Genomic DNA, 19,627 nt, shown 5'->3' with positions numbered 1-19,627 from the left:
GGGTCAGCTAATTAGTGCATAATTCTCATGCAAGTCTTGTTTGGATTCGTGTTAAACAGAGTACACCTACCTTGGTAACCTTTCTTGGAGGGTCTAGTAACTCTCATGCACTATTGTCCTCCAACCACTGAAGTTTCTCTTTAATAATCTTTAGCCATTGTTCTGTTTCTGCTCCTTTTAATGCTTTCACTATTGATAAGATCTAAGATATAGCATAATCAAATACACTTATTTACCTATACATTTTCGATTTCTTCCTTAACGTGATTGTGTGTTTCTTCTCACGCAATGATCCGTTTGATTGAGTTGACTTTGCATCCTCATAATCACTAGAGACATATGAATAATCGGAGTTAAAAAGAAGATAATATAATTGAAAGTTATACTTTCAATTATATTATCTTCTTTTTCTTCAACTTCCTTAATGGAAGTTTCCCCCACTGAACTCTAGCTCTCTTTATTATTGTTCACTCTTTCTTTCACTGCTACTAAACTTTGTGATTTATTTGCTTCTTCCAAAATTAACACATCACGTCTCTATTGGATATTACTTGACTCATTTTGGGATTAAAAACACGATAATTTTTAACGTATTTTGGACACCCCATTAAGATATGTTTCTTTGACTGTTTTCCTATTCCAGTTGATATTTTCTTTTCCTAGATGACTAATATCTGGCTTTCTGTTTGTGCACACCTCAAATAGTGTTCTTTCATTTAGAGATGATGCCACGGTCCTATTTTGTAAGTACCTAGAAGGCTGTATTGGTCGCCCCAATCCAAAACTTTCATTAAGTTCAGCTTCAAATAAAAGATGTTTTGCTTTTTCTTGATGATGGCAAATAAAAAGTCTTATTTTATGTAAAAGGAGGATTGAAAAAGATCGGAAGAAATCATTGAAAAATTCCATCGAATGTTCTAGAACAGTGCTTTTTAAACTATTTGAAGTCACAGCCGCCTTGAAACTCAAGGCAATATCTCACAGTCCCCCTATCTTGTTTTGAATTTTGTATATATCCACTACTACGGCTAAGTATATATCTGCACAATTCAAGCAACATAACCTCATTTTGTTTATTTTAAAAGAAATCAATTTTTTTTTTATTATTTACACTGTTCCGACGGGACTTGAACCTTGACGAAACTCTTGTACAAACTAGAGTGGGTGGATCAGCTTGCGAATTTCGATGATTTAGGGTGCCAGACCATAGGTTCAACCATAATGGGGGGAATCATAAAGAGAAACCAGACTAAGACAAGACCCTCAAAGAGGGCAGCAGCTCTTTGAGTACTTAGGGTGGCAGAGATCACGAGGATCAGTATGGCACTTTGATGCACAATACTGAATTAAAATTAATAGAAGAAAGGCGGAAATACAAAACCAGGACAGACGAAGAAGGGCAAAAAAGATATAAAGCTATAAAGTGGGAAATAATTAGGTAGGGCAGCTAAGGAACAGTAAATTGATAGGTTGCGTAAAGAAGTAGAAGAAAAGTTTGAAGTAGGCAAAGCCGATGAGGCTTATAATATAATTAAAAGGAATTTTAGAGATGTAGAGTACACTAGTAATAATATAAGAAACAAGGCAGATGTCATTTTGATAGAAAATGAGGAAGAGGCGGATAGGTGGAAAGAATATTTAGAAAACCTATACGCAGGTCATGAGTTAAGAGATATATTAGAGAAGGAAGATAGTGTGGAGATAGATGAGCTAGGTTATCCCATAATGAGAGAAGAATTCGAAGTAGCATTAAAAAACTTAAATAATAATAAGGCCCCAAGTGTAGATGGAACACAGGAGGAAATTCTACAACATGCAGGACAAGAGGTTAGAGATCGTATGTCTCTGAGGATTATAAACGGAACGTGGTAGTAACCATACATAAAAAGAGAGGCGCGGATTGGTGCGAGACATTTAGAACAATTAGCTTAACTTGCAATGCGTCAAAAATCTTAACTAGAATTGTACAGTGGAGGATGGAAAAAAGGGCGGAAAAACTATTAAGGGAAGATCGATTTAGGTTTAGAAGAAATAGAGGAACGCGGGAGGACACTCTAGCTTTACGGGTAACAATAGAGAAGGCGATGGAAAAAGGAAAGAGTGCGTACATAAAATTTGTAAATTTAGAACAAGCTTTTGACAATGTTAAATGGGACAAAATGTTAAATATACTTAAATATGTAGGGATAAGTTACAAAGATAGAAGAATGATACTAAGTTTGTATAAAGAGCAACAGGTAGTTATAGAGCTGGGGTTGCAACGTAGAGAAGTATATATTAGAAAGGGAGTCAAACAAGGAAGCACATTGTCGCCGCTACTTTTTTATTTATACATCCAAGACGCGATCAACATCATTAAAGACAGTACAACTGTAGGTATAGATATACAAGGGCAAAAGATTAGTATGCATAGCTTTTCAGATGATATAGTAATATTAGTATCTCGTAAGGAGGACATAGAGATAGCTTTAAATAAAATGGAAGCGGTACTGACACAGCGCTACTGGAAATGTGGTGTTATAGGCGAATGATGGGGATACCGTGAACGAGAAGGTTAGAAATGAAGAGGTTTTAGAAACAATAGCAGAACATAGGACTGTATGGAAGTCAATAAGAAATAGGCGAGACAGGTTAGTAGGACACCTTCTGAAGTGTGAAAGTCTAATCAGAGACATATTAGAAGCAGAAACGGGAGTTAGAAGGGGTAGAAGTAGACCTAGATTAGATTACTTTAGTAAATAGTTAAGGATGTGGGTTGTTCTAGTTTTAGGAAAATGAGATTAGCTCAAAAAGACATTCTACAAAAGCAAAATTCCGTGAGTCCATTCCACCGGACCAAAATCTTACAATAACATAAACTGTAGTTTTATTTCATAAGGTTTATATTTTGATTTATAATAATATTATGATTATTTTCTTCAATCTGCAATCCAGTACACTAGTTATATTGTTGAGAGGCGGCGGCTGAAGAATCTTATGATTGAGATATTAAAACATTTGAGGATGGACGAGATTGACTGGACTCCGAAATACAATTTTCAAAATAAAATGGGGCGGTTGCAGAATGTTACAAGGAAGCATTTAAAAACGGGCTAGATGGAATAACTGTTATTGATGATAATGATGAATGAGATGTAGGACTAGTGGTTGTGGTATTTGCGACTAGTCAATTTGTGATTATTTTGTACATAATACATTATTTTCCGTCATACAGTTAGCATTATATGTTTGAAAATTACGTGTATGCAGCGGCTGGAATATATACATAGTTTCAGAGTTTGAGATAATCCCAAAAATTTTACTCTTCGGATGATGTTAATCAGCAAACGAAAATTTCCTCACAGTAACTTGAAAACTACCAAGAAAGCGGTCAATTTCACATTTCTTGTCTTTTTCCTCTTCTAGAAGATAATTCATCTTAGCACTTCGACCGTATCTGGTCTTTATACGGTCACTTTCAAGTCGTAGCTTTGTACGCACAGCGTTATGGATGGCTTGTAGTCGTTTTCGCAATTCGTCAACGTACTCGTCGGTAAGTACTGGAGAGTATCTAGAACGACTACACATCACGTCCACTGACAACCTGAGTTCTTTCGCGAATAAAATGTTGACTGGTGTTCTTAAAGTTGTCTCATGGATGACGGATCTATAAGCCAGAAATCATAGTGATATGTGTCGGTCCCAATCAGTGTTCGTTAACGACGATTCCTAAATTTGTCTCCAACGTAGCGTTAAATCGTTCAACTATTCAATCGGGCTGTGGATGTAAGGGCGTAATCCTCGTTTTAGTAATGCCTATTAGTTCAGCGATGTTCTTCAACAAAGCCGATTTGAAATTCCTGCATTGGTCGGGATGCAATTCCAATCAAACTGATATTCTTGTAACCATCGTGCAATTTGTCCTTTTGGATTCTTGAATTGCAGTAGCCACTTTAAAAGGGCGTGATATGTTCTTAAGAGGAACTTCCGTCCATACAGGTACCTGTGGAAATGTTCGAGGGTTTTAACCACAGCCAGTAGCTCGACGCGTGACACAATAATTTCGTTTTGGTTTCGAGAGTGTCTTACTAAAGTATCCAATGAAATTTTCTTTTCCATCCTGTTGGGATAACACACCACCAAATCACACATTACTAGCGTCGGCATCCACGGTGTAGGATTCGCTGAACTATGGGTACGTCAAGATTGGTGTTCCAGAGAGTGTAATCTTCAGATGTCCAATGCTTTTTGGCATTCGGGTGTCCAATGGAATGAAACTCCATCTGCGGTAAGTCTATGTAGTGGTCTGGTTATATCGGCAAATTCTCGCTTGAACCTTCGGTAGTAGGAACAAAGTCCCAGAAGTCCGTGGCGATCCTTCAATATGGGCCAACGTCGTACGGCATCTGTTTTGTCGGGGTCGGTCATAATTCTTTCTAGTGTTATAACACGGCCTAGGTATTTCACTTCACGCCTAAACAGGATAAATTTCCTGGAAAATAGCTTCAATCTTGCGGCTGACAATTTCTTGAAGGCTTCAGTCAGGTTTCGGAGATGGTCGTCAAAAGTTCTTATTAGTGTTATGATGTCGTCTATGTAAACCAAACAGATTTTCTAGTTTAGTCCTTGCAATACAGTGTCCATAAGTCTTTCAAAAGCAGCTGCTACATAACACAATCCAAAAGGTATCACATTGAACTTCCATAGACCATTTCCCGTTGTAAAGGCACTCTACTCCTTATCCTACGGATGCATATCCTATTGATTGTCCACTTCTAAAATCAAGAGTAAAGAACTATTTAGCTCCAGCTAAATTGTCCAATGTATCGTCGATTCAGGGTAATGGGTAGCTATCCTTCAGCGTTACGTCATTCAACTTCTTGTAGTCCATACAAAATCTCGTAGATCCATTCTTCTTGCATTCTAACACTGTAGGGGAAGCCCAAGAACTTTGAGATCGTTTTATGACCCCTTGCTTATGAATGTCTTTTATGAGATTATTGACTTCCTCTTGATCCGCCCAAGGAACTCTTCTAGGTGGTTATTTGATGGGTCTTGCTGTTCCAGTGTTGATGCGATGGTATGTTAAGTTAAGTTAAAGTCTTGAAATGCCTGGACGAGGACGTGTTGAAAACGGCCCAAAAGTTCTTCCAATTGTTTGACTTGGTGGTTGTTGAGATGCTTACTTGACCGCCTCACAAGTTCTGATAAATGATGTCGGTTTCGTCTTGGGTTCTTCTTCTCAGTCATAGTGGTGAATTTCTATGCCTTTGCAGATCTTTTAAAGTGGGTATTCTGACAGATATCGATGATGATCAAGTTGTTGTTGTTTGTACTGTCAATTAGTCTATAAATTCTTGAGGGGAAGAGGGGTAGGCTAATATTTCGAGGCGCTCCACATCGGACTCAAAGTGAGTCTCGTTACTTATTTGGTTACGGCCTTTCAATTGCGGATGATGTACCTGCTGTAGATGTTTATCGCCGTAACTAATTTCTAGACGATTGACAAGATGGTCAAGTGTTTAGACTCCTTGGAGAATATCCAGCGCCTCTCCTCGTAAAAAAATTATTAGTCCTGTTGTTTTTCCTGAATCAGTCCAAGCGTTTGCCTCTGCCGCTGCCCAAAACTGCTTCAGGTAAACGGACTATTGCTACCAGAAATTTTTACCAAACAATTGCATTCAGCTACTTACTGAGACATTCTATTGTACATGTCATTATTGTGTGCGATAATAAATAAACTTTTTGCACTCTATATTTCTACACCACGCCAAAAATAATGGGAAAGCATTTCAAATAGGTTTTGGACTGCCTGGAACTTTCCTACTTGTTTAGTAGCACTAGACGGCAAACATATTGAAATTATTGCACCTGCTAATAGCGGTATTAGTTATTTTAACTATAAAAAACATTTTCTGTGGTTCTGCTAGCAGTAGTCGACGCAGATTACAAATATTTAGCGGTAGATGTATTTTTTTACGGAAAGTACAGTGATAGTGGCATTTTTGCGAAGTCGAGACTGGGAAGACAATTGGAAAATGGTTCCCCGAATATGCCTAACAATAATCAACTCCCAGATTCTAAAATAATTAGCACCAAATATTAAATATGTTTGACCTTTAGGAGAGAGAGAACCACGTTTTTGTCATTCGATGAAATATGTCCAACAGGTGACTGTTCGGAATAATTTCTGTTTGTGTGGTGACCAACGGCGCTTTACCCATAACACAACTCTGTCTATTTCCTTCAATGAAAAATTACACGTGAATATATATATATATCTAATACACAAATCTTGTCGACCATGTTTGTGTACCTAAGAACGCATCTTATACCGTTGTGATAGTGGCACTTTTGCGTTGATGGTAAAATGACTAATCTGTCAAGATTTTCAACATTACTCACTATCCGATGCAATTTCGTTTGATTCTGGCGAATAAATATTAATTTTCACTTTTAATTAATTATGTGATTGAATTGTTCGACTCGTTCCATTATCTGATATGTACAAAATTCGTGGATGCGGATAAATTCGTTGAATATTAAATATTCGCCTTGCCAAAATATTAAAGAATATTGCAATGCATCATAACTTCAATGCGTTTCAGCGATTTTTTTTCACTTCATTGCTTTCATTCATTGATCATAATATCACAATAACTCCGCCGTTATCACCAAACACTACTTCATCCACCACCTCATCGACTTGCGGAGCATTATAACGTCGTTCATGGTGCCTAACTGGGCGTTTACCTGCACGTATTAATACAAACAATTCTTTTGTTTTTTCAGGAAAACAGTTGCTTGCGAATTAAATTACTTGGTGACTGTTACTATTGTGTATCTGGACTTCCTATACCCCGTTCTGATCACGCTCATTGCTGCGTGGAAATGGGTCTTCATATGATAAAAGCTATACGAGACGCACGACACAAAACAAAGGTGAGTTTTTAATGTTTATGTGCTACAAGTGATACGTTTTAAAGCTCTTTAATATTGACCTGACCTATAGAGTGCTTTTTAAGGTAATTTTTACTTACCTAATTTCAACTTGGTTCTTAAATAAGAAATTCTTCTTATTGTAGAAACAGAAACCAAGTGAAATGCTTATGAATATTTAGAATCATCCCTAATATAACTTTACGTATAGTAACTTTTGAACGTTAGGCTGTTTAGGGAGAACCCAAAAAGTCTACCTTACCTTTATTAATTTTTGTTGTTACGACAGGCGTAAATAGGCTTTTTACAGCATAAACATAACATTTTGTTCTATATACTTGTTGTTATTATTATTTATTTATTTATTTTACATACTTGTTTGTTGTGAGACCGTTACAAAGAACTTAAACGTAATCTTATACCTAATTATTCTACTTAGCTTAATACTTGATATTTAGGTAACTACATTGCACAGTGTTAATTGCTACTCGCTTAACACGAATGATGTAAGTTTTAAACAGCTTCGAACAAAGTATACTAGTTTATGATTAGTGCTTCAGTAATTGTGTTTTTCGTGATGAATTTTTGTTCTGTTCAGTTCTGTTGCTACATCTGCATTGGACTCTTGTGTCTATCTCGTATTTTATTTTTTTTATTTTGATCACTAGAATTTCTTGGCTTCCTATGCGTAATTGTGCTAGTACTTGTTTCAATTTATGTGGGATTTTCCAATCTAGATACTTTTCTGTCGATAGTACTCCTAGTCCTTTGATGTACTTATACATGGGCATATACTCTGATTCTGAAATTCTTGTAATGTCTTGTGTGTACTGATCTGTTGTAATTTTGATTATTATATTTGGTATGGCGCGCAGTACTTGTTATCCTGAGACTTCCCAAAGAACGTCGCAAGTTTTCTTATAGACGAGTACCAGTTCCTTTTCTCTATTTTTGTGTGAGCTTTATCTAACTTTCTCCGCCAAACGTAGCACCTTCTTGGGTATCTTTCGTCAGTCATTTGTAATAATTTTACCCAATAGTTTAGCGCCCTCTTGGTAATTCTTTGCTCTAATGATGTGACCCCAGTTTTGCAACCTATTGCGTAGCTTGGTGTGGTTCTAGTGATATTTAGAACACTTCTTATGAAGTTTTTTGTACAATATCTATTTTGTCGGCGGGATTGAGGCCCCATACATTACTTGTTCTTACTATATAAAGTGGATAAAGCTATTCTCGCTTTCGTTTTATTAAGAATGAATTGTTTCAGCAAATAGTCCTGACGTAGAGAACTGCACTCCTAGGTAGGTTTAACTTCGGACCATCTCAATTTCATCCCCTTTGTAGCGGAGTTTCCTCAGTTTTGGGTTTTTCCTGCTTTTTTGAATACCATACCTTTCGTTTTTCATACATTAACCGCACAGGTTGCTCTCTTCGGCGTAATCTTGCAGAGTTGTTAGCTTGTGTTGGAGATTGACAACGCCATTTGCTAGTATTTCCAATTCATTCGCAAACAGTAATAGTTCAATACTTTTGTCTATATTGGTGTGACCTATTGCCTTGAAGAAGTCCATGATGTCTGCTAGTAATAATATGAAGAGGAGTGCGCTTAGTGGGTCACTTTGTAATACGCCTTCCATTAATTCTATTTCTTTTGTTTTGCATTCTGATGTTGTTCTTATTTTGGTTGTTGCTTTGGAATAGTACATTTGTAGGACTTTTATGAGTTGTGGACTTACTCCCTGGTTAATTAGTTTTTTCCATAGTACCTCATGTACGACAAAATCGAATGCTTTCTAAAAGTCTATGAATAACGCATACAGCTCGCCCTTCTTCTTGAATACTGCTATTGTAATCTTAGCATTTAATATGCAGATGTTGTATTCACATCATCTTTTAGTTCGGATGTCAGCTTAGCATTCTGGTAGAATTCCTGTGTTTTCCGCCCAGTGTGCCAGCCTTAGTTGTCGTAAATATCTTGGCCATTACATTCGCTAGTGTTATTTCCCTGTAGTTAAGTGGATCACTTTTGTCGCCTTTCTTGTATAACATGATTGTTTCTGATCTACTCCATTCGTCAGGATTTTCTGCTGTGGTTAGAACTTGATTGAATAGTCTCACCAGTGTATTCATCCAATCCTCGGGTACGTTTTTATAAAAATCTGCTGTTAACCCGTCCGGTCCTGGGGCTTTGTTAGGGTTCATTTTCGCTATGGTACTTCTTACTTCGTTTATTGTGATGTCGATGTCTAGTTGTGGGTGTCTGCTGTTCATGATTGGCATCAGCTGTGTTTTCGTGGGCATTCTGGTTGTGTAGAATTCATACCAAACCTAACTGCAGATTTCGGATTCTGGTGTAGCTCTTTTTTTGAATTTACTTATGATCATCCAGAATGACGCCATATCCTTTGCTTCTCTAATCTTTTTGATAATATGACATTACTGAGATTATTGGTATTATCACAGGGTGCGTTAAGTATTTCTTTCGTTTGTAGTATTCTTCTGTATCCTTCTTTCTGTTCTGGAATCCATTTAATGACCGTTTCCTACTTTGTGGCTGGCTTTCTTCTTGGACTCGCAACTTGGGTTGTATTTTTGAACGTGACCTTAATCGGTATGCGGTCTGATAGACCCATTGGTAGAATTTCAAAGTCTATAACGAACTTTAAGTTTGGTAGACTCACCCATACGTGGTCGATGGTACTTACTCCTTGTGTCCCCACAAATGTTGGTGCTCCTAAAGTGTCTGAGAACGATCTGCCATTCAGCACAACCGATCCCAATTACTCAAATATTTCTAGTGTTGTTATTCCATTTATATTGAGTGTTTTGTCCTCTGCTTGCCTTGTAAAGTAAAGTATTTCCCTTACTCACTATGGTCACGATTTGACAATTTGCGAACAAGTACGAATATAATAACGTATCTGTAGATAAAATTCTCAACAACCTAACAACAGTCTAGTCTGTACGACTGGGTAGTGTCGGATTCCCGAGGAAGGTGTCGAGAAACTACTGACTAAAATTTCGCTACCTCAGGCCGTTATAGGACCTATCAATTCAGGTCCTCTTCAACCGTGTTTTGTGTGTTGGGTGATTGTATATTTAGTAGTTATTGATGTGTGTGTATGAGTGTATGTGTTTTTGTGTGAGTGTATATGAGTGTTATTGAAGTGTAGCCACTCTCCGTAGTCGTATATGATGAGAGATGTGACTATCAAAGTTGTGGTTCTGAGAAGAACCGATTTAGTAATACCGTTGGACACATTATCTGCATCTTTGATGATCCCAAGGGCTGACACTTTATCAGCATCAGAATAAGAGTGAGCCTGGTGTTAGACTAATTTTATTGAATATTTACAGGCTATTTATACTAAATTATTTACATGGTTTTATATGGTGAGGAACATTTCAGCACAATACATTTGTGTGTGTATTTGCTGTTGACCCAGTTAGTCGCAGTGTGTCGCGACCTAACTAAGTCAGCACAAATGTAGACGCTTGAATGATACACACAATAAATATTTTTCGCTATACCGAGTGTTCCCACAGGAGTAAGATGTGTAGGTTTTCTAGATAATCGAGGCATTCGTTAGGAAGATCGGGGATGATTGCCAATAGTGTGGCAGAAGGGAAGGGGATTTTGTTTTTGGGTTTGCCTGTGATTCTTCGGAGTGTGTCGGATATGGTTTTTGTTGTGATGGGACTTTCATTGTCGATGGCTTATTTAGCGGATTTGATTTGTAGAATGTTGATACGTTTAGAAATCGGTGTGAGTTTGATGTTGTCGACTAGGGTGATGGAAGGAAAAAACCTATCTAATTTCGATTTTACGTAAAATGCGTCTTTCGGTTGTAAGGGTACTACGTATGTGTCCCGGTATGGCTGTGGTTGAGCGATATTGCCCGATAATCTATGAGTAGTCTTACGAAAGTTTTATATATATGAAGAAGTGTGTCTGTGTTGTATATGACCGTTTATTAGTGAGATTAAATTAGCGCGCTTTCGATCTGTTTGTAGGTATGCTGTGTGTGTTAGAGTGATTCCTAAGTACTTTATTTCTCTCTGAAGTGTTAGTGTAGTATTTAGTGAAATGACGTTATTATCGTTAATGCAAGGGCCTTTTTGATAGTGAAATCAGGATGTCTGATTAATATTAGTTGTGTTTTATTTGATTAGGCTTTATGAGCCATTTTCTGAGCCATAGTTTAAGTTGACTAATTTGTCGGTTAACTTTTGAATTACATGATTTTGTATTGATCTTTAAACGAAGTGAGTATAATTTTATGCGGTGTAGCGGATAGAGGTAGGTGATCGCTAGTCGCTGGTGACCGGTGTTCCTATTATATAAGAACAAAGGCTTTCACGGCTGTAATCCCTAGTAGAATGAAGATTCGGGCTATAGGGCCGTGGTCTCAGTGAACTATTGTGTCCAGACTTTTCGTCAGCTACTGCGGTTGACATCCTGTTGCTGTCGAAACTTCGAGATATAATCTACGTTCACGTTGTCAACGCAGCACTACCACTGGGGATGTCAGCTGCAGTAGCTGACGAAACGTCTGGACACAATGGTTCACTTAGACCACGGCCCTATAGCCCGAGTCTTCATTCTACTAGGTGTTCCTATTCCCTGAAAAAAGGGGGGAGGCTCTATCAGTGCAGAGTATGTGATCAGAAATCGATGAGCATTAATGGCCGAGAAAAGTGATGTTGGTGTTTCCAATCCGAAATAGGTTGAGTGGTAATAGCGCGTTCGCAAGTATCCGATGGTTGGCGTTTATTATAGTGTATCCGAATGTACTGGATCACGCGTTAAAGTCCTCTAAAACTATGACCCTTGGAATGGACGAAACGTAAGATAAGAATATAAATAAAGAAATAGGATCAAAGTTGTCTTTTCCTATACAGGGTGGTTTAACTTGGATGTCTGAAATTACTTTATTTTTTTTGGCTTCCTAACTAATGGTGTTTCTTTTTTTTCCGTCGTAGTATGTTCTAACGGTATTAACTTATAGAGTTCATTTATCTCCAAAAATTAACTTTGAGCTACGTCACCGGAATTGTTAAACAGTGATAGAAGATCGTCATTCATTTTCATCGGATTTGCTTCGACTCGCGAAAGATAATCGGCATTTGTGTTAGCTTTACCTTTTTTATACATAATATTGTACTTGAACTCTTCTAACTTTAATTTCCATCGTACTAATTTTTAATTCCAATTCTTTAATATTAAGGAGCCATTGTAACGGTTTATGCTCATTTTTATGTTAAATTTGCGATCGTAGATATATGGTTTAAACGTTTTGGTAGCCCAAATTATAGCTAAGCATTCTTTCTCTGTTGTAGAATAATTAACTTCATGTTTTTTAAATGTTCTACTCACGTATATAATTAGTTTATCAGGGCGAATGGGTCATTTTAACAAAACTGCAGCTATTCCTACCTTTGATGCATCCGTTTTAACATTGCAAGGTTTTGAAAAGTCTGGTTACGCTAAAATGGGTGGACTTGTTATTAATCACTCTATTGAATTATATGCGTTAACGAACTCTGAGGTGTGCTCAATTTTGTTATTCTTTTTAAGGAAATTTGTTAATGGTTTAGTAATTGTAGCATGATCCTTAATAAACTTTAGATAATAACCGGAAAGTCCTAAAAATGATTTTAATTGTTTCTGTGAATTCGGTAATGAGAACTTGATATTCTTTATTAATTTAAGATGGAGGAAGGTGCTCTTTAAAACTTTTGCCTAAAATGTTAATATCGTCCAAATACACTAAATAGACTTTGTTTCAATACGTTGTTCATAACACAGGCGAAACATGCAGGTACATTTATTAGTCCAAAAGGCATTCGCGAAAAGTACCAATGACCTTGATCGATTGAAAACACTGTTATGTACTACGCGTTCCTGTCCAAAAAGGAAGTACCGGAACGACGTTCCCGAGCATTTCGGCTCGACAACACCACTGTTGAGTAGGTTGTTTTGGTGTTTTGATGGTTAGCGTTATATGTTATGTTAGGCCTTTTTTTATTATTTGCTTTGTCTATAATTACATCACTCCCAATAAAGCTTGGCTATGTGGTTTTCTAATACATTTTGCAGTTTATTATTATATAGTAATTAAATTCTGTAAACTTAAATTTTAATAAATGTTTTAATTAGAACGAAAGATTGCCCCCTTACTTTAATCGCGCCTGGTTGCCTCATTCTTTTCATTATCAACGTCTTTATTACAACCTCAACGCAAAATACTATAGGTAATTATTGTAACAGTGACTCCTAAATTTTTTAGTGCAGATCAATTTCATTAAACTTATCGGTTGAATTTATTTAAAATAGAATGCAAAGTACATTACCTATTTGTTATTTGTATCTTCACATTTAAAAATTAATTTATTGAGTCTTAATTTGAGTTGTTTATTAAGAACTTTTATTGTAGGTCGAAGATTTAAACATGAGGATTGGAATACATTCTGGATCAGTTTTATGTGGTGTCTTGGGATTAAGGAAGTGGCAGTTCGATATATGGTCTTACGATGTTAGAGTTGCAAACCATATGGAAGCAGCTGGAAAGCCAGGGTTCGTTCTTGTGAGCTCTTGCTTACCCTATTTCTTTAAGTTTATACAACATAAATATATATGCAGTTTATGTAATTATGTATACATATGACATAAGTAATTTAAAAATACAAATGAGCATAAGTTTAAAATATATTGGTAGCATTAAACTACAATGTATTAAATTATATTTTGTATTTATCTATAAGTAGGTAAACAACTTCCCATGAATTTGACTTGTTCTCTGAATCTTCAATATGGTCGATCCACCTCGATTTTATCTACCTACACGAACTTATTTTTAGGTATATTCATATTTCGGAGGCCACGTTGAAATGTTTGAATGGTGTATATGAGGTGGAAGCTAGAGATGATCAAGATAGAGATGATTATCTGAAAGAGCAAAACATCAAAACATTCCTTATTAAGCACGTGGAACCGTTAAAACATAAGAGAAGGTGCCCTTCCAGACCCAGGTATTCATAATTTTAATTATGTTTGATACAGTTTATTATATATGTAGGTACGATCCAATGGACTTCAAATGAGCTCCTAAATCTATTGATGTAGAACATCATCTGAACAAATTAGTTCAAGTAAAAATAATTTTTATTTTTCCTATTAAAACGATAAAGGAGAAAATCAAAGCAATTTTTTTTATATCTTTAATTCTGTCATCACCTGCTTTTCAGTGCTAAAGACAGAAAATATATCTGTCTGTCGGGTAGGTCCTCGGAGAAAGGATAGCTGTAATATCAACTCCCCACTATCCGCCATTTCCAAGAGTTCGAATGAGCTGGCTCCTCCTGCCTGTTGATTAAATTATTATCTGACAATCAATTTTTATAGCGCCATTTATAGAAACAAAAAATTGACTAAAAACAAAGTGAAAATCCCGAAACTAGTCGGTAACTCTTAAATTAAGAGGTGTGCAAAAAATTTAGGATCTTTCGAAACTTTATTAGAGGTGATATTGACCTTCAGAATAAGCTACGGTCATTTTAAGGTTACATTGTTTTTTTTTATTGGGAACCATCACTAGTTTTTACAGAAATAAAAACTTTTAAGAGATAATGGTAATAACTAGGTAATGAATTACATTTGGTGATCGGATGCGATACACTTCTGCTTTATTTAGTAAAAGAAAACGTAATTGTAGTATGACCACCGTAACGGTATTAATCGCTCCCCAAGGTAGTTCCGATGTGTCCCATAGTACCGCTCGTGGGAGCGCCACGCGGAACTCGATTCTACCGAGAACGAACGCGCCCCTACCATCGGCAGCAAACCTCTCCAGCAAAATCACCCCGAGGCTCACTGACCTACCCCAAAACCAGTAAAAAAGGCCATGCACCGGACATACAGAAAACAGAACTCATTAATACATAATACATTAGAGTGGCATTCTGAGAGAGTTTTGCAGTACCGAGCGACCGTCCCTTTGGGAACCAGTGTTAAGTGTTTGGACTAACTTGTTTTTCTCGACTTGTAGTTATAGTATTAGTAGTTAAGTTTTCGTTGTAATTCCCGAGCCACACGCCACACCTTTATAACTATTTTTTGTCTCTTTTTTAATATAAATTTAAGTATTATTTTTTATTAAAGTTTGTTTTGTTAAGGGAAAAACTAGTGCATCTTTTATTCACCCTTACAAAATGTAATTAAAATATTTAGAAAACGTTCTGAATGGTCGATTGGAGCGTCAAGAAACGCATATTGAACTGTTGTAATCATTTATTTAACAAACTTGAAACAATTTCCAAAAGTTTATATTTTCCACAAATGCTTTACTCGTTTAGGTACATTAAAAAAATTGCATTGGGAAAAATGTTTATATTCATGTTATAAGTAATATGCACGGATAAATATGGGCTTATTCGTTCAGTTACTAGACCAAATAGCTAAATAAAAAGAAATAGGTATACACCTTGTACGGAAACTTTCTTCAATTTGAGTAATTTTCTTAAGCGACATTGATTTCGTCTTCCATTTTTAATATTTTTTCTAAACATTAAAATAAATTGATTAAAATAAAAATAAGATAGTAACTAATTTTTTTGAACATAAACACCTAATTTTACCGGATTATAGCGTATCCGTTTGAAAAGTTGTATAATGTACCTTTATTTACACAATGTTTTGTTAGTGAAAAACATTTAGATTGTGTTATTCTTATAAAGATCCTAAAGTATCTTAAAAAAGTATATTTTTACTAACAGCATCTTAATTAATACAAACAATACCCAAACAATGTTAGGTAACACCACCCAGCACACAACTAAGACCTAGCAGAACAACATGCTACCCTTAAAAATGCCTGCCACAGTTGTAGGCCAAACGTCGAAATGTAATTGGAAGTAATTAGTAAAAGTCGGAAGAAAGTAGTAGAAGTTTGAAAAGTGAATTAGAAGAAAACAGTAAAAGTTTGGAAAATAAATTGGAAGAAAATAGTAAAAGTTTGAAACGTGAATTGGAAGGAAAAAGTAAGTTTGAAACGTGAATTGGAAGAAAATAGCAAAAGTTTGAAACGTGAATTGGAAGAAAATACTAAAAGTTTGAAACGTGAATGGGAAGAAAACGGTAGAAGTTTATGGGAAGAAAAATTTAATAAGAATATTCAAGAAACAGGAGAGAAGATAAAAGTGCTGGAAGATTTGATTTTTAATGGAAAGATAAAACCAAGTGAAGGGAATGTTGGCGCATCTAGTACACTCATCGAAGCCAGCCAAATCAGGAAGCGATATAGAGTCAAGAACACGAGTAGAACCACCAACGTTTGACGGAAAGTCCTCATGGACCACATACCACAAGCAGTTCGATGCGGTTGCTAAGGCAAATAACTGGGCGCCTGAAGAAAAAGCCACTGTGTTGACCGTTGCGCTTCGGGGAGATGCATGCAACATTTTGAACAACCTTTTCTCGGAAAAATTGGCGAATTATGAACAGATGGTAAAACAGTTAGAGTTGCGCTACGGTGAGGCTCATTTAACAGTGGTGTATCACATCCAACTGAAAACCCGACTGGCCTATCCTAATACACCAGAAGAATTGATGGAAAGGTTGGCAGTGGAGGCATTTACTAATGGACTTCGGGACAGTGACACTCAACAACGAATACGCCTTGACCAACCTAACAAGCTAGCTGATGCATTGGTGTACAAAACTGCAAAACGGGCCTATAGCAAACAGGGAAGGGATCAAATTGGAAAGACCTGCTTGGTATACTTGGATGATATCATAGTGATTGGAAGCACCTTTAAAGAACACCTGCAGAATTTGCAAGCTGTATTCCAGCGATTACGTGAGACCAATTTGAATCTCAGTCCGAAAGGGTGCCACCTTTTCCGCGAAGAAGTTTCTTACTTGGGACATCAGCGAAGGGCGTGGCCGTGGATCCAGAGAAGATAAAGGCCGTGAAGGAATGGCCAGTGCCTGAAAATGTCCACAGAAGGAGGACGAGTGGTTGCCTGAAAATATAAAACACGACCAAGAAAACGACCTGGACTTAAAGAAGGTGATGGAATGGAAAAAAGACTGAAAACGACCAACGTGGCAGCAAATTTCTTCCTGTACCCAAGTACTAAAATGGTTATGGGCTCAGTGGGACGCAATGGTTTTGGAAGATGGCATCCTGAAGCGTGTTGTTGAAAGTCCAGATGGAGAGGAAGATAGGAAGCAACTGGTTAATTCCTCGAAACAAGGTTAGAGAGGTGTTGCAGTATCTTCATGACGGATCATCTGGTGGCCATTTTGGAGTGAATAAGACGCTTTTATTGGGTGAACTGTAAGGAAGATGTCAAAAATTGGTGTAAGAAGTGTACCATTTGTGCCGCGAGTAATGGACCACAGGGAGGAATTTCGAATGGACTATATTCCGTGGAATATGCGAGCTCATAGGAATAAAGAAAACTCGAACTCTATCCACAATCGGACGTCATGGTTGAACGAATGAACCGGATCTTGATTAAACATTTCTCCAAGGTAGTGTCTGATCACCAAAGGGACTGGGACCGCTATTTGCTTTTCTTTTTAATGGCATACCGTTCATTTGTCCACGAAACGACTGGCCAAACACCTGCCAGTCTCCGTTTTGGAAGGGAGTTACGACTACCTTGTGACCTCCAATTCGACTGTAAACTAGGAGATGACTTGGTTGGAGAAGATTATGTTACCAACCTCCGAAGAAAGCTTAACGATATCCATGACTCGGTTCGTCTGGATACACAGATTGCTAGTGACAGGATTAACGAAAACAAAGATATCAAGGCTACAGCAGGTGGTTACCAAACTGGAGATCTTGTTTGGTTGTATAATCCTCGTCGTTGCCGTGGACTATCACCTACGTTCCAACAGAATTGGGAAGAACCTTATCAAATAGTGAAGAGGAATAACGACGTGATCTACCGAATTAAGAAAACTCCAAATAGGAAGCCGAAGGTAGTCCATTTTAATCGGTTGACTCCATTCGCCGGTGCAAATGAAGAGGAGGCGCGGGCCAGATTATTAAGAACTATTCCTTCCGAGCCCACATTCGAAGAGTTCATGAAGGAAGGCCCCCATGTTAACAGGAGATTTGGAGTGACGCAAGGAATCCGATGAGACCTCTTTACTATATCCAAGGAATATTCTCTAGCCCATTGCGCTTTAAAGGATATCAGAATGATCCATGGTATCGGGCCCAAGTTTAAACGCAGATTTGGCGGTTTGGAACATCTTGAAGACCAAGTACAGTAGAGAGGAAGACTGTTGTGTCTGCCTAACGGACGACGCAATATCTATTACCTAGTAACTAAACGAAGATGCTCTGATAAACCTACTTATAGAGACCTTTGGGACGCAGTATTGGAACTCCGCAGACATCTTCTGGAGAACAACCTACAGAAGCTGGCGATTCCGAAGCTTGGTTGTGGACTGGACAACCTAGATTGAAGAATCGTATGGAACATGATCGAAGTCTTGTTCCGCTGTACTGGAATGGACATTTTGGTTTGCAGTAATAACCCGAATAGGACCAATCATGAGAAGACCGTGCACTGTTACTTCTATTCCCGGAGCGGATTTCGTGAAGGAGAGAACTGCAGATTCCGGCATGATCCTGCGAAACGGAAAGTGAAAATGTTTCGGGACGAAACTGTTATTTATTTTATAATATAAATTGGTAAAAAGTGTGAGAACAACTGACTTGTTTATCGTTAACTAACCGACTAGCTTGTTTATAACAACATTCAACTGTTTTAAATACATATGCGATTACAATGGAGCTCAAACAAAAAATTAGTAATTCTCAAAACAACATTATGGAATATGAACAGAACAAATAATTGATTAATCCTAAAATACAAACATAGGCAACGAAAGAGCGCTTTAGTAAACATAAAATCTCAACACTCCGACTCGCTCTTTCGAATAATAGAAATACATTGTTACACTTAATCTAAATTTAACATTTTACAATTTTTATCAAACTTCTTAAGTGACAAACTTTTTGTTAATAAATGCGCAAGTTGACAATAAGTAGGAACCCCAATCACTTGATTATCACCGCTTTTAACACACTCGCGAATATAATGAAATTTTATGTCTATATGCCTTGAACGACCATGGTACACGGGGATTTTAGTTAACTGTTCAGCTGCTGCGTTGTCGATATACAACTTGGTTGATGAACTTTGAAGGAATCCTAGTTCACACATCAGTAGACGTAACCATTGGGTGTTTTTGGCAGCAACATGAGCAGCTACATACTCTGCATACATGGTGGAATCCGTAATAATACTTTGCTTTTGACTTTTCCAAATAACAGGGCCACCATTTAGAATCAAAACTACTCCACTTATTGATTTTCGGTCATGAGAGGTTGCCCAGTCTGCATCACTGTATGCGATTACTTCGTTTTTTGAAGTACAGCTTCCATTGTATGTAATACCTTTATTTAACGTTCCTTTTAAGTAACGAAGAACACGTTTTGCGGCCATCCAATGGACTTGTGAAGGTGTTTCAAGAAATTGAGACAATTGGTTAACTATAAATGCAATGTCTATTCTGGTACCGATAGCAAGGTACATTAATGAACCAATAATTTCGCGGTAGGGTACATTTGCAACTTCACCTATATTTCCATCACTGTCCAAGTTTGGAATTAATTTAACCTTT

At 37.1% G+C, this 19,627-nt stretch overlaps 1 protein-coding gene across 1 annotated transcript in view; it reads left to right on the top strand.

The window, feature by feature from the left end:
* Positions 1–19,627, top strand: part of LOC108736969 (adenylate cyclase type 8-like) — a gene marked incomplete at its 3' end in the record, with an annotated part of 96,419 nt that overhangs the window by 72,807 nt on the left and 3,985 nt on the right. Inside the window, exons 9-11 of the mRNA XM_025979656.1 lie at positions 6,772–6,921; positions 13,356–13,495; positions 13,780–13,950. Of these exons, the coding sequence (XP_025835441.1) occupies positions 6,772–6,921; positions 13,356–13,495; positions 13,780–13,950 (461 nt within the window). The remainder of the gene's footprint in view (positions 1–6,771; positions 6,922–13,355; positions 13,496–13,779; positions 13,951–19,627) is intronic.

Source organism: Agrilus planipennis, unplaced genomic scaffold (genome assembly GCF_000699045.2).
Source record: "Agrilus planipennis isolate EAB-ADULT unplaced genomic scaffold, Apla_2.0 scaffold145, whole genome shotgun sequence".
Classification (NCBI taxonomy): Eukaryota; Metazoa; Arthropoda; class Insecta; order Coleoptera; family Buprestidae; genus Agrilus; species Agrilus planipennis.
Note: the sequence above shows the minus strand (reverse complement) of the source record. Positions and strands in the feature narration are given on the sequence as shown.